The sequence below is a fragment of the Hemiscyllium ocellatum genome, chromosome 38, assembly GCF_020745735.1.
Source record: "Hemiscyllium ocellatum isolate sHemOce1 chromosome 38, sHemOce1.pat.X.cur, whole genome shotgun sequence".
In the NCBI taxonomy this organism is placed as follows: Eukaryota; Metazoa; Chordata; class Chondrichthyes; order Orectolobiformes; family Hemiscylliidae; genus Hemiscyllium; species Hemiscyllium ocellatum.
The window spans coordinates 32,570,381-32,595,268 of NC_083438.1; the positions used below are offsets into that span (position 1 = coordinate 32,570,381).

The window sequence follows — 24,888 nt, forward strand, 5'->3', positions numbered from 1 at the left end:
AGGTCTGTGACCAGTGGTGTGCCACAAGGATCGGTGCTGGGTCCACTGCTTTTCATCATTTATATAAATGATTTTGATCTGAATAAAGGAGTGATGGTTAGTAGGTTTGCAGATGACACCAAAATTGGCAGTGTGATGGACAGTGAGCAAGGTTACCTCAGAGTACAACAGGAGCTTGATCAGATGGGCCAATGGGCCGAGGATTGGCAGATGGAGTTTAATTTAGATAAGTGTGAAATGCTACATTTTGGAAAGGCAAATCAGGGCAGGACTTATACACTTAATGATTAAATCTGTGAGGAGTGTTACCGAACAGAGAGCCTTTGGAGTCAAGGTTCATAGTTCCTTAAAAGTTAAGTAGGATAGTGAAGCAGGTGTTTGATATGCTTTCCTTTATTGGTCACCGCATTGAATATAGGAGCTTGGACGTCATGTTGCAGCTGTAGAGGACGTTGGTGAGTCGAAAGGTGTGGTGCAGGAAAAGCACAGCAGGTCAGGCAGCATCTGAAGAGCAGGAGAGTCGACGTTTCGGGCAGAAGCCCTTCATCAATATTGATGAGGCCACTTTTAGAATACTGCATTCAATTCTGGTCTCCCTGCTATTGGAAAGATGCTGTTAAAATTGAAAGGGTTCAGAAAAGATTCACAAGGAATTTGGAGAGTTTGAGCTACAGGGAGAGGCTGAATAGTCAGGGGTGATTTTCCCTGGAGCATTGGAGGCTGAGGTTGTTAAGTTCATGAGGGGTATGGATAAGGTGAATAGTCAAAGTGTTTTTCCCAAAGGGGCCGGTGAGTCCAGAACGAGAGGGCATAGCTTTAAAGTGAGAGGAGAAAGGGACCTGAGGGGCAACCTTTTCATGCAGAGGGTGGTACATGTATGGAATGAGCTGCCAGAGGAAGAGGTGATGGCTCGTACAATTACTACACTGGTTGAAAATGATCTTGCTGTCCCTCCTGTTTCAGATCCACCAACAGAGCCCAGCATCTCTCTGAGCCCTGTGTTCCCTGTCTATCTGGAGGGAGAGACAGTCACCATTGAGTGCGTTCTTCCCAAAGGAATTGCCCCGGCTCGATTCCGGTTGCGAAAGGGCTCGACCTCCATCGTGGAGGACAACACCAGCCAACAGTCCCTTAGACACACCATTCAGAACCTGATCAGCAGCAGCCAGGGACTCTACATGTGTTCCTACAAGACCATGGTGTCTGGTCGCTGGGTCACTTCATCTCCCAGTCGGTCTGTCCCCATCGTTCTGACAGGTGAGTCGCAGCTACGCCTGTGTCTGTCATGTTAATGCTTCCTGAGGGATTCCTGTTCCCTTAGACACAGGAGCAGGATTAGGGCATCAAAAAGCAGCAGCTCAATAATCTCCAATCATATTTCCCCAAGCTTTGGAACATAGACCTGGTATTGCAAGTGCCTATCTCAAGTCTCCTTCAGTTGATGAGGGTTTCTGTCTCTCCAACCCTTGCAAGCAGCAAGTTAAAGGTGGATAAATCCCCAGGACCTGATCAGGTGTATCCCAGAGCTCTGTGGGAAGCTAGGGGAGTGATTTCTAGGCCCCTTGCTGAGGTATTTGCATCATTGATAATCACAAGTGAGGTGCCGGAAGACTGGAGGGTTGCTAGCATGGTGCCATTATTTCAGAAAGGTGGTGAGGAAAAGCCAGGGAACTATAGACCAGAGAGCCTGACATCAGTGGTGAGCAAGTTGTTGGAGGGAATTCTAAGGGACAGGATTTACATGTGTTTGGAAAGGCAAGGACTGATTAAGGATAGTCAACATAGCTTTGTGCATGGGCAATCATGTCTCACTGACCTAACTGACTTTTGAAGAATGATAAAGAAGCTTGAGGAAGGCAGAGCCGTGAACATTGTCTATAAGGACCACAGTAAGGCATTTGACAAGTTAGCAAGGTTAGAGTCAAAATGTGTGATGCTGGAAAAGCACAGATTGTCAGGCAGCACCCAAGGAGCAGGAGAATCAACATTTCAAGCATAAGTTCTTCACCAGAATGTGGGGTGGGGAGGGGGGGGCTGAGAGATAAATGGCAGGGGGTGGGGCTAAGGGGAAGGTAGCTGAAAATGCAATAGGTTGATGAAGATGGAGGGTGAAGGTGATAGGTCAGTGGGGATGGTGGAACGGATACGTGGGAAGGAAGATAAAAGTGAGGACTGCAGATAGTAGAGATTGCAGTCGAGAGTGAGGCACTGGAAAAGCACAGCAGGTCAGGCCACATCCAAGGAGCAGGAAAATTGATGTTTCGAGCCGGAGCCTTTCATTAAGAATGAGGCTGGGAGTCTCGGGGGTGGAGAGATCAATGGGAGTGGGTGGGGGTGGAGAGAAGGTAGCTTTGAGTGCAATAGGTGGATAGAGGTGAGGGTGAGAAGGAAGATAGACAGGTGGGACAAGTCATGAGGGTGGTGCTGAGCTGGGAGGTTGGAACTGGGGTAAGGTGGGGGGAGGGAAAATGAGGAAACTGGTGAAGTCCACATTGATGCCATGAGATTGAAGGGTCCCGAGGTGGAAGATGAGGTGTTCCTCGTCCAGGAGTCGGGTGGTTAGGGAGTGGTGATGGAGGAGGCCATAGACCTGCATGTCCTCAGCAGAGTGGGAGGGAGAGTTGAAATGTTCGGCCATGGGGCGTTGGGCTTGATTGGTGCGGGTGTCCTGGAGATGTTCTTTGAGTAGGAGTTCTGTCTCCCCAAAGTAGAGGAGACTGCACCAGGAGCAGTGGATACAGTAAATGTTGTGTGGAAGTGCAGGTGAAACTTTGATGGATGTGGAAATCTCCTTAGGGGCCTTGGATGGAGGTGAGGGGGGAGGTGTTGGGCGTATGTTTTGCAATTCCTGTGGTGGCAGGGGAAGGTGCCAGGGGGGAAGGGTGGGCTGTTGGAGGGTGTGGACCTGACCAGGTAGTCACGATGGGAAAGTGGATGGGATGGGGAGGGAAATATATCTCTGGTGGTGGGGTCCGTTTGTAGGTGAAAGAAATGATAGAGGATGATGCAATGTAATGGAGGTTGGTGGGTGGAAGGTGAGAACCAGTGGGGTTCTGTCCTTGTTGTGGTTGGAGGGGTGAGGTTCGAGGGCTGAGGTGCGGGAAGTGGATGAGGTGCGCTGGATGGCATCATCAACCATGTGGGAGGGGAAATTGCGGTCTTTAAAGAAGGAGGCCATCTGGTGTGTTCTGTGGTGGAACTGATCCTCCTGAGAGCTGATGCAGCAGAGGCTGAGGAATTGGGAATACAGGATAGTATTTTTGCAGGAGGCAGGGTGGGAGGACGTGTAAACCAGGGAGCTGTGAGAGTCAGTGGGTTTGTAAAAAAACGTCAGTGTTGAGTCGGTCACCGTTGATGGAAATGGAGAGGTCCAGGAAGGGGAGGGAGGTGTCAGAGATGGTCCAGGTGAATTTAAGGTCAGGGTGGAATGTGTTGGTGAAGTTGATGAATCGCTCAACCTCCTCGCGGGAGCACGAGGTGGCGCTGATGCAGTCATCAACGTAGCGGAGGAAGAGGTGGGGAGTGGTGCCAGTGTAACTCCGAAGATAGACTGTTCCACATAGCTGGCAAAGAGACAGGCATAGCTGGGGCCCATGTGGATGCCCATGGCTACCCCTTTCATCTGGACATGTAGGGCAATTCAAGAGGGCGGTGCCGGGTTGGGGGTTTTGATCTGGGATAACATGGGGGAGAGGAGATGAGGAAACTGGTGAAATCGACATTGATTCCATGTGGTTAGAGGTTCCCAAGGCAGAAGATGAGGTGTTCTTCCTCCAGGTGTCGGGTGGCTGGATTTGGCTGTGGAGGAGCTCAGGACTTGCATGCTCTTAGGAGAGTGGGAGGGGGAGTTGAAGTGGTCGGCCACAGGGCAATGGGGTTGTTTTGTACATGTGTCCCGACGATGTGCTTTGAAATGTTCTACAGGTTGGCGTCCTATCTCCCCAATGTAGAGGAGACCACATCGAGAGCAATGGACACAATAGATGAGGTAGTTGGATGTGCAGGAAAATCTCCGTTGGGTGTGGAAGGATCTTTTGGGGTCTTGGATGGAGGTGACCCTCCACTCTGACCTAACACCAAACCCTACCCCCCCAACTTCATCTACCCATTGCATTGTCAGCTATCTTCCCCCCAGCGCCAACCCTGTCCCATTTATCTCTCAGCCCCATTGGCTCCCTCCCCTCAACATTCATGATGAAAAGCTTATGCTCAAAATGTTGACTCTCCTGCTCCTCGGATGCTGCCTGACTGGCTGTGCTTTTCCAGCACCACACTTTTTGACACTGATCTCCAGCATCTGCAGTCCTCACTTTCTCCAACTTAGCAAGATTAGATCACTTGATATCCTGGGAGACCTAGCAGCATCCAACGAGCAGCGAAATCGACGTTTCAGGCAAAAGCCCTTCACTAGTATTCCTGATGAAGGGCTTTTGCCCAAAACGTCGATTTCGCTGCTCATTGAATGCTGCCTGAACTGCTGAGCTCTTCCAGCACCACTGATCCAGAATCTGATTTCCAGCATCTGCAGTCATTGTTTTTACCTCCTGGGAGACCTAGCCAATTGGATATAAAATTGGCTCAAAGATAAGAGACAGAGGGTGGAGTTACTTTTCAGACTGGAGGCCTGTGAGCAGTGGAGTGCCACAAGGATTGGTACTGGGTCCACTGCTTTTCGTCATTTATATAAATGATTTGGATGTGAACGTAATACAAATGGTTAGTAAGTTTGCTGATGACGCCAAAATTGGAGGTGTAGTGGACAATGAAGCAGATTACCTCAGAGTACAAAATGGGACCTTGATCAGATCGGCCAATGGGCTGAGGAGTGGCCGATGGAAGTTAATTTAGATAAATGTGAGGTGCTGCATTTTGGAAAGGCAAATCAGGGCAGGACTAATATACTTAATAATAGGATGCTGGGGAGTGTTGCCAAACAGAGGGACCTTTGGGTGCATATTCATAGCTCCTTGAAAATAGAGTTTCAGGCAGATAGGATAATGAAGAAGGCGTTTGGTATGATTGCCTTTATTGGTCAGTTCATTGAGTACAGGAGTCAGGAGGTCATGTTGTAGCTGTACAAGACATTGGCGAAGTCACTTTTGGAATATTGCATTCAATTCTGGTCTCCCTGCTATAGGAAAGATGTTAAAATTGAAAGGGTTCAAGATTTACAATGATTATGGAGGGTTTGAGCTACAGGGAGAGGCTGAATAGTCTGGGGCTATTTTCCCTGGAGAGTCGGAGGCTGAGAGGTGACCTTACAGAGGTTTGTAAATCCATGAGGGGCATAAATAAGGTGAATAGTCAAGACCTTTTTCCCATAGGGTAGAGGAGGCGTAGGTTTAAGGTGAGAAGGGAAAGGGATCTGAGGGGCAACCTTTTCATGTAGAAGGTGCTGCGCATATGAGATGAGCTGCCAGAGGAAGAGGTGGTGGCTGGTCCAATTACTACGCTGGTTGAAAATGATCTTGCCTGTCCCTCCTGTTTCAGATCCACCAACAGAGCCCAGCATCTCTCTGAGTCCCGTGTTCCCTGTCTATCTGGAGGGAGAGACAGTCACCATTGAGTGCGTTCTTCCCAACGGCATCTCCCCGGCTCAAGTCTGTTTGCGAAAGGACTCGATCTCCATTGTGGAGGACACCACCAGCCAACAGTCCCTCAGACACACCATTCAGAGCCTGACTAACAGCTGCCAGGGGCTCTACACGTGTTCCTACAAGACCATGGTGTCTGGTCGCTGGGTCACTTCATCTTCCAGTCGGTCCGTCTCCATCGTTCTGACAGGTGGGTCACAGCTACACTTGGGTCTGTGAAGTTAATGCTTCCTGGGGGATTCCTGTTCCCTTAGACATAGGAGCAGGAGTAGGTGGAAATAGACAGTTTGGCCAGTCGTGCTTTTATTGGTTCTATCCCCAACTAGTCTGCACCATACCCCATCTTTATGCATCTGCCTCATCCAATGCACGCTTCCTTTTAACCTGCTCCCAGCACATTTCCAGGTACTACATTCCACACTCTAACTACTCACTAGGTGAGAACATTTTTCCCTCCGTTCCCTATCCCTACCTTGCTCCATTTACACATTACTTTAAACCTATGCACCTTCTGCCTCCCTCGTTCTTGTTCCTTTTCCAAGCGGGAACAGCTTCCCCCTGCCATCTCTCTCCAGCCCCCTTTCCCTCCCCCTCCTCACTGGGACCTCCTTCTCTCAGCCTTCTCCTTCCAGGGAGAACAGTTCCCAGCTTCTTAGATTGATCCTCATCGCTGGCGTTTCTTATCCCTGGACCCTTCTCGTAAATCGCTTCTGTACTCGCTCTGTCTGTCTGTCTCTCTCTCTCCCTCTCTGTCTCTGTCTCTTTCTCTCTTCCTCTATCTTTCTCTCTCTCTCTCTCTCTCTGCCTCCCCCTCTCTTTCTGTGCCTCTGTCTCTCTCTCTCTCTCTCTCCATCTCTCTCTTTCTTTGCATCTGTCTCCGTCTCTCCCATTCTCTCAGTCTCTTTCTCTCTATGTCTGCCTCTCTCTCTGTGTCTTTCTCTTTCTCTCCCTCCCTCTCTCTCTTTCTCTATGTCTGCTTCTCTCTGTGTGTCTCTCTCTACTCTCTCTCTCTCTCTCTCTCTCTGTTTCTATCTCTCTCTGATATGGTGCTGGGAGTGAAGGTTGGGTTGGTGGAGGGGGTGGACCTGACGAAGGAGTCGCGGAGGGAGTGGTCTCTCCGGAATGCTGATAGGGGAAGGGAGGGAAATATCTCCTTGGTGGTGGATTCTGTTTGGAGGTGGCGGAAATGATGAAGGATGATACGATGTATCTGGAGGTTGGTGGGGTGGTAGGTGAGGACCAGTGGGGTTCTGTCCTGACAAGTGGCATTGCACAATTAACATTCACACCACACAATTGCCAGACAATGACCATCTCCAGGAAGAGACAAGCTAACCACCACCCCATGACATTCAATGATGATACCATTACTCAATTTCCCCTACTATAAACATCCCGGGGATTACCGTTGAAAGAGAATCTAACCATCATGTCCTTGATGTTCAATTGTATTATCATCATTGAATCCCCCACTATTAACATCTGGGTGTTACCACTGACAGAAAATTTAATTGTCAGCCCCTTGATGTTCAGTGGCATTACCATCACTAAATACCCCATCATTAATATTCTGGGCATTACCATTGATAGAGAATCTAACCATCACCCCCTTGGTGTTCAATGGTGCTACTATCACTGAATTCCCCCACTATCAACATCCTGGGGATTACATTGAGAGAAGTCAGGAGTGAGATGGAATTCTTCCCCTGGATGGGGAGAGCTCCAACAACATTCAAGAAGCTCAACACCTTCCAAGGACAAAGCAGCCCCCTCTTGACTGGCACCACATCCACAACCATCTGCTCCCTCCCCCACCAACGCTCAGTAGCAGCTGTGTGTACCATCTACAAAATGCATCACAGCAAGTCACCAAAGATCCTCAGGCAGCATATTCCAAACCCATGACCACTTCCATCTAGAAGGTCAAGGACTTGGGAACACCACCACCTGTAAGTTCCTCTCCAAGCCACTCTCCGTCCTAACTTGGAAATATGTCAGCCACAGTCTCAAAATCCTGCAATTCCCTTCCTAAGGGGCATTGTGGGTCTACCTACCATATGTGAACTGCAGCGGTTTAAGAAGGTAGCTCACCCCCAACCTTCTCAAGGGGGCATTTGGGGACAGAGGGCAATAAATGCTGGGCCCAGCCAGCGATGCCAATATCCCATGAATCCCATATCTAAGGAAAGATAGACTGGGCATTGGAGGCAATCCAGAGAAGGTCCATTCAACTGATCCTGAGTGTGGAGGGACTGTCTAATAAGAGAGGTTGAGTGGCTCAGGCCAGTCCTCATTGGAGTTTAAAAGAATGAGAGGCAAGCTGACTGAAGATTCTTAGATGAGTTGATTTGAGGATAGATGCGGAGAGAGACCTAGTTTCTCATTGCATGTGGGAGATTCTGGGACCAGAGGGGCATCACCTCAGAATAAGGGGAAAGACAGAGACACACAAGAATTTCCTCTCTCCGAGGAGAGTAGCGAATCTGTGGAATTCCTTCCCACCGAGGCTGGGTCATTGAGTGTACAGGATGCTGAAATGTTTCATCAGGAAGGGGGAGTTGAGAGGGCTGTAGTTGAAGAAGATCAGATCAGCCATTGAACAGCACAGCAGACTCGATGGGCTGGAAGACCTACTTCTGGAGCTGAAGGCTCACAATCTCTTATGTTGGTGTTCCAGGGTTAACTCTGTCCGTGACTGTCTCCCTGGACCATCAGACCGGCCTGTACCTGACAGGGAGTGCAGCGACCGTGAGCTGCTCCAATCCCAGTCAGTCCAAGCTCCAATCGGTCATGTTTTACAAAGACGGAGAGCTCTTACATTCACTGGAGGCGCGCCCTGATCAACATGAGGCATCCATCTCCATCGGAAATCTCACCCGCGCAAACGGAGGGAGTTACACTTGCCAGTGTGAAATGACCGTGTCTGGGAGACACCTAACATCCAGTCTTAGTAACGCTGTGTCAATAACCGTACAGGGTAACAATGTCTCTTTATTTATTTCTTCCTGATGTTGCAATCTATATATTTCCGACCCATAATTCGCATGGGCTTAACCTGTCAATCGTCACTATTGGAATCCCGACAGTGCAGCAAGAGGCCATTTGGCCTGTTGAGTCTGCACTGACCTTCTGAGCAGCATCCCACCCTGGCCCCCTATGCCCACAACTACCATGGCCAATCCACCCTAACGTGCAGATCCTTGGGCACTATGGGACAATTTAGCATGGCCAATCCACACTAACCTGCACAATTTAGCCTGGACACTATGGGGCAATTTAGCATGGCCAATCCACCCTAACCTGCACAATTTCGCATGGTCTAGATTAGAGTGGTGCTGGAAAAGCACAGCATATCAGGCAGCATCCGAGGAGCAGAAAAATCAATGTTTCAGGCAAATGCCCTACATCAGGAATGAGGGCTCATTCCTGATGAAGGGCTTTTACCTGAAATGTCATTTTCCTGCTCTTGAATGCTGCATGACCTGCTGTGCTTTTCCAGCACCACTATAATTTAGACTCTGATCTCAAGCATCTGCAGCCCTCACTTTCGCCTAGACAATTTAGCATGGCCAATCCACCCTAACCTGCACACCCCTGGGCACTATGGGACAATTTAGCATGGCCAATCCACCCTAACCTGCACATCCCTGAACACTGTGGGACAATTTAGTATGGCCAATCCATCCTACCCTGCACATCCCTGGGCACTATGGGACAATTTAGCACGGCCAATCCACCCTAATTCTCACATCCCTGAACACTATGGGACAATTTAGCATGGCCAATCCACCCTAACCTGCACATCCTTGGATGCTACAGGGCAATTTAGCATGACCAATCCACCTTTAGAACTGTGGGAGGAAACCAGAGCACCCAGAGGAAACCCACGCAGACACGGGGGAAAATGTACAAACTCCACACAGGGGCTGGAATCAAACCCAAACCCCTGGCGCCATGAGGCTGCAGCACTAACCACTGAGCCACCCCAAATGACACCCTCTTTACAAATAACAGATCTTGGCTGCCAAGTTTATAATTTAAACGCAAATTAAAAATTTATTATATAGAATGAGACTTTAGCAGAACACAGATAAACTCAAGGCAAATTGATTCCAACACATGGACAACAAGCCGAACCAAATCAACCTCCCTTTCACTGGAGATGCAATATAGTGAAATTACAACATTGAACGGCACTCCAAATTGCTCAATTGTCCCCAAACAGGCTTTTTGAATAACGAATCTTGGGCATCAAGTTTGTCACTTAAACAAAAATTAAGAATTTATCATCTTGAACGTAGGAGGGATATGGGCCAGGTGCTGGCAGGTGGGACTAGATTGGATTGGGATATCTGGTTGGCATGGACGGGTTGGACCGAAGGGTCTGTATCCATGCTGTACATCTCTATGATTCGATAACAAAGATAAACCACAAGGCAATCTAATTAACATCATCAATTAAAGCTCAATCACACATGGACAGTCGGACAGGGTTATGGGGTATATCGAAAAAGAATTGTCATTTGCTAGCTCAATAATCATTCCACTGATCTGTGCCTTCACAAAATTCTCAGGTGGTTGCCTGAAACTCTAACCAATTCCATCTGTGTTGACTGGAATGGTGACTGAGTCCATCTGAATTCCCAAAACTATAACCGACTCTACCTGTATTTTCCAAAACCCATAACCAACCTCCCTCATGGAGGTTTTCAAATTCTTGTCTGGTCGTGTCAAATGGAAAGGATGCCTCTGCTAGTCCTGGTCACAGATTGGGAAGGGATTGGGCCACACTGTCAGAATTTGCGATCCCGCACTCTCTCACCTGTTTTTTCACTTTCAGAGGCGGTGAAGCCGGTGATAACTGGAGTGTCGGCGGTGGATGAGCTTGGAGGGAACCTCTCGATAACCTGCCTCAGCGAGGGGAGTCAGCCCAGTGAAGAGTTCTTTCTGCAGAGGGATGGCGCCACTTCCTTGCCTCACTACTGGACGGTATGGAAGGCAGATGGTTCTGTTACCTTCATCATCACCGATGTGAGCCAGGATGATGCAGGGAACTATTCCTGTGGCTACAACCTGACGGTCAACGGGACAGTGTTGGCATCCGTCTTCAGCGAAAGCATGCAAGTGACCGTCAGCGGTGAGTAGGATGGAGGCGATAACCGGGCTCCCCAACAGGAAGGTGTAACTGATGAAACAGTTGAATGGGTTAACCCCAACGGTGGGAGAGTAGGTGTCATAGGACAGGAGGAAGTAGCAAAAGGCGAAACCATTGGCTGGGGGAGAAACCGCTTGGATTGAGTGTGGCGGCTGGGCGAGATTGACGGGTCGATAGTGAAATTGACAGGTCTGCAATATTGGGTGATATTGCATTGAGGGTCGTTTATGTGTTTGCTGACGGTTCCGCAATGTTCAGCATCACTCACAGTTCCTCAGATACTAAAAAGTTCCATGTTCAAATGCAACAAGATCTGGGCAATATTCAGGCTTGGGCTCACATGTGGCAAGTAACATTCACGCCACACAAACACCAGGCAATGACCATCTCCAATAAGAGAGAGTCTATCTGTGCCCCCTTGACATTCAATGGTGTCACCATCACTGAAATCCCCCCACGATCAACATCCTGGGGATTACCATTGACCAGAAACTGAACTAGACTTGCCACATAGACATGGTGGCTACAAGAGCCGGTCAGAGGCCTAGAATCCTGCTGTGAGGAACTCACCTCCTGACTCTCCCCCCCGACAAAGCCTGTGCCAACATCAACAAAGCACAAGTGAGACAACTCCCCACTTGCCTGGATGGGTGCAGCTCTGACAACACTCCAGGAATTAATGGGACATAGCAGCCCCCACTTCATTGGCCCCCCCATCCACAAACATCCCCTCCCTCCACCACCAATGGTCAGTGGCAGTAGTATGTACCTCTGCACGATGCACTGCAGAAATTCACCAAAAATCCTCGGTCAGCACCTTCCAGGCCCACGAACACTTCAATTTAGAAGGACAAGGGCAGCAGATACATGGGAACACACCCCCTGCAAGTGTCCCTCTAAGCCACTCCCCACCCTGACTTGGAAATATATCACTGTTCCTTCAGCATCAAAACCCTGGAATTCCCTCCCTTAGGATCTACCTGCAACACATGGAACTGCAGTGGCTCAAGAAGGCTGCTTCTCAAGGGGGCAACTAGGGACAGGGCTCCTCTCTCCAATGCATTGACATCTTCCCTACAATGTGGGGCCCATACTGCTTGTAATACTCCAGCTGAGGTCTGACAAGTATATTGTGAAATTCCAGGATCAACCTGCCTCTATAAATATCACGCGTTGATTAAACCGATTATGTGTGGCACAAATTTGGAGTCAAGTTGCGGGTAGAGGAGACGAACAGAAGAAGTTACTGAAATGTTTTTCTCCAATCCAGAATACAGGAAGCCATCAGGGAGGCATGCGGTCCCACGATATTACTATGTCATCGCTGTGGTAGCCTTGTTGGTAGCAGTTCTCACAATTGTTCTTGTAATCCGAGCTCGAAACAAGTCGAAGCAAGGTAAAGCAATGATCTTGTCTTGTGGAATCAAAGTGGGCCAAGTGCTGGAAAAATGGGACTAGATTAGTTTAGGTAATCCGGTCAGTATGGACGGGTTGGACTGAAGGATCTATTTCCGTCCTGTACATCTCTGTGACTCTAAAACATAGGAAGTGGGAGTGGGATTTGGCCATTCAGCCCTTCTAAACTCCTCCCTCTATTCATGAGAATTTTCCAATTCAGTCCCATCTTCCCCTTGCTTTCACCCTTAAGAACACCATCCAACTCCTCCCTGAATGCATTCGGTGGCAGAGAATTCCACAGGCTCCCCCACTCTCTGGGTGAAGACCTCATTGTAGTCCTGCCCAGTCTCCTTTACACTGATTCTGGACTGTCCCTTTGGTTGTTAGGAATATCCTTCCTGCTTTTACAGCTGTTAGAATTCCCTATGAGATTCCAACCCCTTGTTCTTTTAAACTCCAGTGAATATAATCTTAATTTTCTTCGGCCTCTCTTCGTCTGTCACCCAGGAACCAGTCTGTGCTCCCTGCAGAATGTCCCTCCTCAGATATGGAGACCCCCGAAACCACACAGGCGATAATCCAGGGGACAGTTTTGTCCAGAACAGTCAATGCAGGACATTCCTGTTCGCAGACACAAGCCCACTCTCTATGAAGGCCAACATCCCATTTGCCTTTCTCATTGCCTGCTGTGCCTGTGCTTTCACAGAAATGATCATTGATTCAATCGAGGCATTAACCGTGAGAAAGACTCACATCACCGGGCCATGTGTGGGACTAAAGCCCTGAGCTGAAATTCAACACAAGTTTATCACTGGATCACAAAATGCACAGTGGATCTCGAAGATCAAGACTTGGGCTGATGTGTTTGATGGTAGCAGCCTGCTGGGGGTGTCAGAGTTAGCATAGAAACATAAAATAGGTGCAGGATTAGGCCAATCGGCCCTTCAAGCCTGCACTACTGTTCAATAGGATCACGCAATTTCAGTCTCCAAACTCCCACACTGTCTCCATACCTCTTGATCCCTTTAGCTTCAGGGCTATATCCAACTCCCTCTTGAATATGTCGAATGAACTGGCCCCAATGGCTGTCGGTGGGAGAGAATTCCACAAGTTCAAAACTTTCCGAGTAAAGAAATTCTCTTCCTCATCTCAGTCCTGAATGGCTTCCCCCTTATTCCTACGGTGTGTTTTCCTGGGTCCCCAATATTAGGAACATTCTTCCTGCATCTAATCTGTCCAGTTCTATCAGGATTGGAGATGTTTCTAGGAAATTCCCCCTTATTCTTCTAAATTCCAGCAAGTACAAGCCCAGTCGATCCAGTCTTTCTGCATATGTCAGTTCTGGCTTCCCAAGAATCAGTCTGATGAGCTTTCATTGGACTCCTTCAACAGCAAGAATGTCCTTACTCAGACTAGGAGACCCATCCTGCACATAAGTGTGGCCCCACCAAGGCTTGTACTTCTATACTCCAATCTTCTTACTATGAAGGCAGCATTAGCTTTCCTCACTGTCTGCTGCACCTCCACGCCAACCTTCAGCGACTGTTCCACCCAGGGCTCATTGCACCTCACTGTTTCCAAATAATAATCTGCCTTCCCGCATTAGTGACCAAAGTGGATAACCTCACATTTACCCACATTATCTTTGCCCACTCAGCCAGTCTGTCCACGTCACCCTGCAGCTTCTGGCATCCTCCTTAGTGCCATCCAGCTTAGTATCGTCTGCAAATGTGGAGATCTGGCACTCAGTTCCTTTGTCCAAATTGTGCATGTATATTGCAAATGGCTTGGGTCCCAGCACTGAACCTGGCGGTGCCACACTCGTCACTGCCTGCCACTCTGAAAAGAACCCAACTCTCTGCTCCCTGTCTGCCATCCACGTCAAGACGTGGTCCTGGGAAGTGTGGCCTTGGAGTGCAGATTCATAGCTCCTTGAAAGTAGAGTCACAGGTAGATAGGGTAATGAGGAAAGTGTTTGGTATGCTTGCCTTTATTGGTCATTGCATTCAGTACAGGAGTTGGGAGGGTCATGTTGCGGCTGTACAGGACATTCGTGAGGACACCTTTGGAATACTGTGTTCAGTTCTGGTCTCCCTATTATAGGAAAGATGTTGTGAAACTTGAAAGTGTTTAGAAGAGTTTTAGAGGGATCTTGCCAGGGTTGGAGGGTTTGAGCTATAGGGAGAGGCTGAATATGCAGGAGCCACTTTCACTGGACCATCAGAGGCTGAGGAGTGATCTTATTGAAATCATGAAGGGCATGGATAGGGTGAATAGTCCAAATCTATTCCTCAGGGTAGGGGGAGTCTGAAACTTGAGGACATATGTTTAAGGTGAGAGGGGAAAGGGACCTAAGGGGCAACTTTTTCATGCAGACATTGCGAATGAGCTGCTAGAGGAAATAGTGGAGGCTAATATAATTGCAATATTTAAAAGACATCTGGATGGATTTGAGAATAGGAAGGGTTTGGAGGTATGTGGGCAAATGCTGGAAAATGGGACTAGGTTAATTTAGGATATCTGGTCAGCTATATGGATGAGTTGGTCCAAAGGGTCTGTTTCCATGCTGTACAACTCTATGACTCTCTGAGAGATGACCTGTCTCAGGTCTGTTTCTCTCCTATCCACAGTGACATTTCAGTTTTGAAAAGATGGTTCAGAGAAATAATGGATTTGATATCGGAGCTAGTTTGGGGATCAGTGTTTAACTTATCTCAAGCCAAACTCATTGTCTTTTGCATTCTGTCCTCTCAAGGTCATTTCAGATTGGAGGGACATGCTGAAGAGTTTGATATTATCAATCCAGTCTACAGCACAGACATTGGGTCTTAAGCGCTGGAAGATCTCAGCTTGCGACAGCTTACCCTGCTTCTCCTGTCTGTTGGTCACTTGCCTGAGGATGCAACCATGAGATTCAATCCCACCTCTGCTGAGGTGGCTATGTGAATGCAGGACACCTGACTGAGCACTGCCTCCAGACGGGCGTGAGGTGGCAGCCCTTTCTCTGGTTGGTCTCCACCAGGGGGCGCAATGCCCTCAACGGAGTGCCAAGGTTTGAAGGTTGAGGCAAAACTTGGGAGTTAACTATTGGACATCGGCAGCTGGTGTATCCTCCGCTGAAACAACCCTCCCTCAGCGATCAGAGCTATGAGCGCTCGCCTCCCATTCATTATGCATGCCGTTTCCTCATCAGTTTAATCTTTCTCGTGAATTTCTCAGTCAAGGGCAAGACAATGAGCTGCTTGAAATGTCGATGTCATTAATCTAGAACCCAGCTCTTTATCTCCCAGAGTCAGAGATGTAAGCACTGAAACAGACCCTTTGGTCCAACTCATCCATGCTGACCAGATATCCTAATTTAACCTGGTCTCATTTAGAGTCATAAAGAAAGATATACAGCACGGACAGTATGGACTTACAGATATCCTAAATTAATCGAGAACAATTTCCCAACATTTGGCCCATATCCCTCTAATTCTGGATCAGTGGTGCTGGAAGAGCACAGCAGTTCAGGCAGCATCCAACGAGCAGCGAAATCGACGCTTTGGGCAAAAGCCCTTCATCAGGAATAAAGCTATCCCTCTAAACCTTCCTATTCATATACCCACCCAAGTGCCTTTTAAATGCTGTAATAGTACCAGCCTCCACCACTTCCTCTGGCAACTCATTCCTTACATGCACCATTTAAAAGAGTTGCCCCTTAGGTGCCTTTTAAATCTTTCCCCTCTCATCTTAACCCTAGTTTTGGACTCCCATACCCAGTGGGGAAAAAAGACCTTGACTATTCACCCTATCCATGCCCTTCACGATTTTATAAACTTCTGTTAAGGTCACCCCTCAGCCTCCAACACTCCAGGGAAAGTAGCCCCAGCCTGTTCAGCCTTTCCCCCTCAGCTCAAGAGCGCTTTAGGGAACATCTCCGGGACACCTGCACCAATTAACCACACCGCCCCGTGGCCCAACATTTCAACTCCCCCTCCCACTCTGCCGAGGACATGGAGGTCCTGGGCCTCCTTCACCGCTGCTCCCTCACCACCAGACGCCTGGAGGAAGAACGCCTCATCTTCCGCCTCGGAACACTTCAACCCCAGGGCATCAATGTGGACTTCAACAGTTTCCTCATTTCCCCTTCCCCCACCACAGCCTAGTTCCAAACTTCCAGCTCAGCATTGTCCCTATGACTTGTCCTACCTGCCTATTTTCTTTTCCACCTATCCACTCCACCCTCCTCCCTGACCTATCACCTTCATCCCCTCCCCCACTCACCTATTGTCCTCTATGCTACTTTCTCCCCACCCCCACCCTCCTCTAGCTTATCTCTCCACCCTTCAGGCTCTCTGCCTTTATTCCTGATGAAGGGCTTTTGCCCGAAACGTCGATTTTACTGCTCTTCGGATGCTGCCTGAACTGCTGTGCTCTTCCAGCACCCACTGATCTAGAACCTGGTTTCCAGCACCTGCAGTCATTGTTTTTACCAGCCCAACAATGTTCAATCAGTTCCAGAACTTGAATATAAATCATGTTTTTACAAAAGAAAGTGCAGGAAGAACAGAATCAAATTGTCCTTAAACATTAGGGGAAAATTGTCATTTTCTCTACCCTCCATTTGCCTTTTTAATGTTTACCTTTTTCCAATTGTTGACCAGACATAGAAAATCAGAGCAGAATTAGGTCATTCAGCCCCTCCACCCTGTTCCACCATTTAATGAGACCACTGTTGATCTGATCATCCTCAACTCCACTTTCCACACCTCACTTTCAAATCCCCTTCCTGATTAAAAATCTCAGCCTTCAATGCAGTCAATGATCCAGCCTCTGTGGGAAAGAATTCCACAGATTCATTCCCCCTCGAAGATAAGAAATTCTTCCCATCTCTGTCTTTGCCCTTACTCGGAGACGCTACCCCTCTGGTCCCAGACTTGCGCACACACGAGGGGAAACAACCTCTCCATATCCACCAGGTCACGTCCCCCTTATCCATGCCAATTCAGTTGCCCCTGAATTTTCAAAACTCCAGAGGATACAGGGGCCTGGCCTAAGTAGCCTCTTCCTCATTATTCCAGGGATTAGTCTGGTAAGCCTTCTCTGAACTGCTTCCCCAACATTGACATCCTTCTGCAAGGATGGGGAGCAGTACTGCACAGTACCCTGGATGCAGAGACAAGGATGAACTGTAGAACTGAAGTTAAAAATCATACAACACCAGGTTATAATCCAACAGGTTTTGATGTGTGATTTTTAACTTTGTTCACCCCAGTCCAACACCGGCACTCCACGTCATGTAGAACTGAAGCATAAACTCCTGAATCTTGCATTCAATCTCCTTTCACAGTAAACCGTAACAGCCTACTGGCTCTCCTGATTACGCGCTGTCCCTGCAAACTAACCTTCTGGGATTCATGGGCTGAGTCCATGAATCTAGTGGGGAGGCAATGGCCATGTGGTATTGTTGCTGGACTGTTAATCCAGAGACCCAGATAATGTTCTGGGGATTTGGGTTTGAATCCTGCCATGGCAGATGGTGGAATTTGAATTCAATAAAAATCTGGAATTAAGGGTTTAATGCTGACCATTAATCCATTGTTGGAAATATCCATCTGTATCCTTCAGGGAAGGAAACTGCCATCCTTACCTGGTCTGGCCTACATGTGACTCCAGACCCATAGCCATGTGGTTGACTGTTGAATGCCCTCTGGGTAATAAATGCTAGCCCAGCCAGTGATAACCTCATCCTGTGAATGAATAAGAAGAAGCTCACTCAGTTCTCTCTGCACCTCAGAGCTCCATAACCTCTCACTATTAAGGTAACGTACCGGTCTAAACATTTTATCTGCTTTACCGTTCAATTTTCAAATGCTGAACTTTATTTGAGATGTAGAGACAGTAGAATTACATTGTACGGTATGGTTTAAGGCATTTACTCAGAAACTGCAAAAGAACAAGCCTTTTCTGTCTAGAAGGAAACTGCATGAAATGTGAATGATTTTAAGTTCACATGGGATCAATAAAACTGTTTTAATCTCAATGCGTTTGGGAACGATCATTTTTATTGGTTTCCAAACTGAAAGAATTATGAGACCAGTTTGATGGCCCAGTTAGGGCCACTCAGCTCCTAACTTCATTTCCAGCCTTGATTGGACAACACTGTGCAAAGCCACCAGCACCATCCAGTTCTGCTTCCTGCCCATTGGTCTTCCTCACTCAACTTCCCCTTCCTATGCAAGTCTGTGCCGCAGCTATTCCAGTTCAGCCCGTCAAAGTTAACCCATGGAATGGTCTTATTGACTCCTCATTCGGGAAGTCCAGAACAAGCCCCTCGGCCCATTGAGTGAGTACACCGGTCCCGCTTTCCCACACTCCACAGCCTTGAATGTTCTGACCCTTTGAGTGATCATCCAAGTACTTTGTAAGGTTTGGGAAGTTTCTCCCCTCAACTCCCCTCTGAAGGCAGTGCATTCTGGACCTCATCACCCGCTGGGTGCAAATCAATTCTTCAAATCCCCCTCTAAACCTCCGACCTCTCGCTGTAATATTACAGTCCTTCCTCATTGGTCTTTTAACAAAGGGTGTACATTAGTGTATGAGTTTGTATAAGGGTGTGAGTGTGCACATTATTTTGTGTGTGTATGTGTGTCTTGCTTATATAATAATAGAATCCCTACAGTGTAGAAGCAGGCCATTCGGCCTATCAAGTCCACACTGAACCTCTGGAGAGCATCACATCTAGACCCACCCCCTGTCCCATCCCTGCACCTCCCATGGCTAACCCACGTGGTCTACACAAGCCTGGGCACTGCAGGGTAATTTAGTATGGCCAATCCACTTAACCTTCACATCCCCTACCACTATGGGACAATTTAGCATGGCCTGTCCACACCAACCTGCATATCTTTGGACTGTGGGAGGAAACTGGAGCACCCAGAGGAAACCCATGCAGACACAGGGAGAATGTGCAAACTCAGACAGTCGACCGAGGGTGGAATCAAACTCGGGTCCCTGATGGTGTGAGGAAGTAGTGCTAACCACTGAGCTACCGTGGTGTGTGTGTGTGTGTGTGTGTGTGTGTGTGTGTGTGTGTGTGTGTGTGTATACAAAGAACAAAGAAGCACAGGAACAGACCCTTCAGCCCTCCACGCCTGTGTTGACACATTTTGTGCTCCATACTATCCGTATTCCTCAATTCCCTTCCTATTCATGTATATGCCCATGTCCTTCTTGAATACTGCTGTTGTGTCTGCTTTCACCACCGTTCTTGCAGTGTATGCCAGACATTCAACACTCTTTGAGTGAAAAACTTGCCTCATACATCTCTTAAACTCCCCCCTCACCCTGTACATTTACCTGAGTAATTGACCTCTCCATCCTGGGAAAAAGCCAAAGAGTGTCTCTTACTGAGTTCATTGTCCTCCAGGCACAGTCGAAGTTTGTCTTGTTGTGCATCCCAGGGTACAGACTGTAGAGCACAGAGTCCTGTATCATGTAGCTGCTTTGGATGAACCTCAACAAAAACCACTGCATCTTTCTCCAGACTTCCTCAACAAAGGCACATGCCAGAAAGAGACATGTGACAGTCTCTACCCCCCACAGTAGCTTCAAGGGCAGCCTGAGGTGACACAGACCGACCGGGTGTACATGAAGGATCTCACTGGTAGTGCCTTTCCCAACACTGCCAGGCGATGTCTTGGTGCTTGTTGGGAAGTTTCGGTGATGAAGCATTCTGCCAAGTTACGTTGACATTCTGCTCAGGGAACCACATGGCAGGATTCAGCCTTTCCTTTTCCCCCAGGGTCTCAAGAATGCTACGTGCTGACCATTTCCTGGTGGACTTGTGGTCAAAGGTGTTTCCCTTTGCAAATTTCTTCACAAAGGACAGGTGATATGGAACGGGCCAACTATTTGGAACACTCCATGGCAAAGAGGTCAGTCCTGTCCTTCGCAACACCAGGGAAGGTAGAAATATCTTGGTGTTTGCACACTGAGAATCTACACACAGCTTGATACAGCCACACACAGAGGTGGCCATCAGGATGAGGGTGACGTTGGGTACCTTGTTGCCCCTCCCTTATCCAGCGTTTCGTACATGGAGTCCCTGCAGACATGGTCAATCTTAGACCTCCAGATGAAGTGCATGTTAGCTCAGGTGAATGCAACAGCACAGTTTCAGGAAATGGGCCACACCTGTATCACCTAGAACAGAGAGTGTGTTGCACACCTGATGAATACTGTGTTCAATTCTGGTCTCTTTACAAGCAGGAAGGATGTTGAAAAACTTGAAAGGGTTCAGAAAAGATTTACAAGGATGCAGCTGGGGTTGGAGACTTCTTACCCTTTGTTTCCACTTTGCCGATCAGTTTTCTCACCATCTCAGTACACTTCCCCTAGTCTCATGCGCTTTAATCTTGCACAATAATCTCTTATGCAAGACTTTGTCAAACGCTTTCTGAAAGTCCAAATATACCACATCAACTGGCTCCCCCTTGTCACCAAGTTACATCTTATAGAATTCCAACATATTTGTCAAGCATGATTTCCCCTTCATAAGTCCATGCTGACTCTGTCTGACCCTGCCACTGCTTTCTAAATACACTGCTATAAAGTCCTTGAGAATGGATTCGAGAATTTTCCCCACTACCGACATTAGGCTTACTGATCTATAATTCCCTGGTTTCTCTCTCCCTCTCTTTTTGAATTTTGGAGTGACATTAGCTACTCTCCATTCTGCAGGAACTGCACCTTCAGGTAATCTGTCCCGATTGTGAATGGGATAAAGGATTCCCCAGCACCAGCAACCCCCCCCCCCCCCCTCTCAATTTATCTCTCAGCCCTCTTCCCCCTCCACATTCCTAATGAAGGGCTTCTGCTGAAACATCGACTCTCCTGCTCCTCAGTTGCTGCCGGACCTCCTTTGGTTTTTCCAACGTCACAGTTTTTGATTCTGACTCTCCAGCATCTGTAGTCCTCACTTTCTCCTAAAGGATTGGTCAACCCAGTTCGTAAAGAACAGAGCCTCGCTCTTGCCTCGATTTACCTTGGCTCCCAAGGCCAGTTTGAACTGGTCACAGGTTCCCATGAGTCTGTGCACTGACAGAAGATCTGAGCAGAAAATGGCGACGTCATCCATGTACAGAGAGGTTTTGACCTGCTGGCCCCTGGTGCCTGGAATAGTCGCCCTTCTGAGGCTCACATCCTTCCTGATGGACTCAGCAGAGGGCTCTATACAACACACACACAAGGCAGGAGAGAGTGGGCAGCCCTGCCTGACTCCGGATCTGATCGGGAAGCTTTCTGATTCCCAGCCATTGATTGAGACTGCACTGACAATGTTGGTGTAGAGCAGTTGGATCCAGTTACAGATTCCCTCCCCAAAGCCCATTTTGGACAGCAGGTCCCACATGTAGATGTGCAATATCTTGTCAAAGGCCCTCTCCTGGTCCAGGCTGATGAAGCAAGCATCCACCCAACTGTCCTGCACGTAGGCGATCGTATCCCTGAGGAACGTGAGGTTTTCAGACATCGTCCTGCTGAGTACAGCACAGGTTTGGTCAGGGTGGATCACCGATCCCAAGTAGACCTGACCTGGTTGGCAATGACCTTACATAGGTCTTTTTAATCAGCATTCAGCAGTGAAATGGATAGCTAATTTCTAATTTCCTCCATTTCCCCTTCCCCTTGACAAAGCTTTTCATTGGTACACATGACAATAAATTCAATTCAATTCAATTGTAGATGAGGGTGCTGATACTTTTCCTCATGGATTCCCACATGCTACGTGCCAGAAGCAAAATGTCATCTCCCTCCAGCAGATCCTGGCAAATCAAGTCCCACAGAGCCAAATATAACTCGGCCGGTAAGCCATTGGTTCTGGAAGTTTTATTAAGGACTCTTGGCTGAAAGTGTGTTGCTAGAAAAGTGCAGCAGGTCAGGCAGCATCCAAGGTGCAGGAATCTCGCTTTCTCCTCTTAAGGACTCTTGGGCCTTGGTCAGCTCTTGCAGAGATAGCAGCTGGCTCAGCCTCCCCTGTGTGCTGTCATCTGTGATACCGGACAGGAATGACTTGAGCGGATAGACCTATCTGTCTGTGACCAGATGGAACTCCGTTGCGCTCTGTCTCTAGGGGGCCTGAAGATATCATGCAGCTTGGTGACTTTAACTGTTTCCATCAGGAACCTAGATGTGGAGTCCGGTTTACTGTCAGCCCCTCCAGATTGTCCATCCACATCGATGATGCAGCCAAAGGTTCCAGCCAGGATGACTGGCCTGGCCATCACCAGCAGTAGGCAGAGCAGTTACAGGATGGTCAGCTGCTCACTCTTTACCACCAGAGCGTATACATTAATTAGTCTCAGGGGAGCATTTCTCAACATAACACCTGCTACAAGGAGGCGCCTACCCACCACCTCCTTAACCTTGGAGAGGGTGAAGTTGCCTCCTCACAGCAGGATACACAGGCAGGAGAAACAGCAATCGTTCTCCCTCTCACTCCCACCCCCCAACCAAATCGAAGGCCTGTGGGCCCATATGCCTAACCATCTCCTGTAGCTGCTGAGGGACAGTATCCCACACTCCTGCAGAAACAGGAGGTTCACTTTGATGTTGGTCAGGTAAGCTACTGTGGAGACACATCCTGTAGAATGTTTATGTTTTCCTTTATTGGTCAGAGTATTGAGTACAGGAGTTGGGAGGTCATGTTGCGGCTGTACAGGACATTGGTTAGGCCACTATTCGAATATTGTGAGTAATTCTGGTCTCCCTCCTGTAGGAAGGATGTTGTGAAACTTGAAAGGGTTCAGAAAAGATTTACAAGGATGTTGCCAGGGTTGGAGGATTTGAGCTATAGGGAGAGGCTGAACAGGCTGGGAGTGTAGGAGGCTGAGGGGTGACCTTATAGAGGTTTATAAAATCATAAGGGGCATGGATAAGGAAGACAGACAAGGTCTTTTTTTCCCAGGGTGTGCGAGTCCAGAACTAAAGGCATAGATTTAGGGTGAGAGGGGAAAGATTTAAAAGAGACCTAAGGTTTGCACAGAGGGTGGTGCGTGCATAGAATGAGCTGCCAGAGGAAGTAGTGGAGACTGGTACTATTACAACATTCAAAAGGCATCTGGATGGGTAAATGAATAAGAAGGGTTAAGAGGGATATGGGCCGGGTGCTGGCAAATGGGACTAGATTAATTTAGCATATCTGGTCGGCATGGATGAGTTGGACCAAAGGGTCAGTTTCCATGCCGTAGAGCTCTGTGACTCTACATTGTATAGCACGAAACACATTGATAGTGCCAATTTTAAAACCTATTTTGAGAGCTTATGGACTGACCCGGACACTCCATGTCCATTCACCTGTGGAGTTGTCACTGAGGACTCCCTGCATCCCCGTGGTGTGGGCGAACTGTTGGGATATTCTGCATTGAGGTAAGGTTAAAGATCACACAACACCTGGTTACTATCCAACAGGTTTATTTAGAATCACTACTTTTTGGCGCACTGCTCCTTCATCAGGTAGGGTGCCCACCCCTTACCCCAGCAAGAAAACTGAAACAAGGGGCCCCCAGAAAGAGGGACAGTCTGGAGAGGAGGAAAAGCTAGTCAGCGTGGAGGCACAATAACTGAGTCAACCTCCAGCTAAAAATCACATAACACCAGGTTATAGTCCAACAGGTTTAATTGGAAGCACTAGCTTTCGGAGCGTCGCTCCTTCATCAGGTGATTATCAGGTGGGCTAAGGGAGTGGCACAAGCTAGTGCTTCCTATTAAACCTGTTGGACTATAACCTGGTGTTGGGTGATTTTTAACTCTGTCACACTCCAGTCCAACACCGGCATCTCCAAATCAGTCCAGCTGAGCTGACAGTCTCAATGGAGGAGACAGGGGAGTGAATATCGGTGAGAAACAACTGGAAAAGAAAAGCAGGTCAAACACATCAGCATGTCCTCTGACGATGAAGGCGTACAGGGGGCCACCCCCAACAATAAAAAGAGAGCAGCCGCACAGCCCAGAAAGACGAGGCGTCCCGGAAAGCCGGGCGAATCCCCAGTTTGATTTGCATTTCGAAACACAAAGGTTTAGTTTCGAAAAGCACGGAATTACTCAGGGATCATGACATTTACGATCAACGTGAGTGTAGGCTGTTTCTGGCTGAGACTCAAATCCGCTCTTCCTGCAACATTCAAATTACTGCAGAGACTGAGATCTGTACTGAAAACAACCAATGCCGGAGACCACAGCAAAGTCAGGCAGCAGCCATGGAGAGAGAGTAAACTCACATTTCCAGTCTCGGTGACTCTTCATCAGAGTAAAAAATGAGGTCTGCAGATGCTGGAGATCACAGCTGCAAATGTGTTGCTGGTCAAAGCACAGCAGGCCAGGCAGCATCTCAGGAATAGAGAATTCGACGTTTCGAGCATAAGCCCTTCATCAGGAACTGAAGTGTGGTTGGGGGGCAGCATTGGGGGTGGGGGGAGGGGTTGGAGAAAGGATGTCGATAGTTTAGATGAGGTAAACGTGAGAAAGGCAGAACAATGGGTGTGTCTCACTGCCAGACTGGAAGGACCAGACAGACCCACTGGGGTGAGGGGAGAGAGGACATGGTGACAGCAAATACAACAGGTAAAATTAAAAGAAAGGGAAGAAGTGGGCTCATAATCTGAAGGTGTTGAACTCAGGATTGAGCCCAGAAGGCTGTAAAGTGTAACGATGGGATATTGTCCCTCTAGTTTTCACTGTGGTTCACTGGAACACTGCAGC

At 48.2% G+C, this 24,888-nt stretch overlaps 1 protein-coding gene across 1 annotated transcript in view; it reads left to right on the forward strand.

Moving 5' to 3' along the window:
- Positions 1-15,651, forward strand: part of LOC132833917 (uncharacterized) — a 64,141-nt gene extending 48,490 nt beyond the window's left edge. The window contains exons 19-24 of the mRNA XM_060852578.1: positions 964-1,257; positions 5,491-5,784; positions 8,272-8,571; positions 10,435-10,731; positions 12,020-12,145; positions 14,903-15,651. Coding sequence (XP_060708561.1) covers positions 964-1,257; positions 5,491-5,784; positions 8,272-8,571; positions 10,435-10,731; positions 12,020-12,145; positions 14,903-14,979 — 1,388 coding nt within the window. The 3' untranslated portion in view covers positions 14,980-15,651. The remainder of the gene's footprint in view (positions 1-963; positions 1,258-5,490; positions 5,785-8,271; positions 8,572-10,434; positions 10,732-12,019; positions 12,146-14,902) is intronic.
- Positions 15,652-24,888: the final 9,237 nt, after the last annotated feature.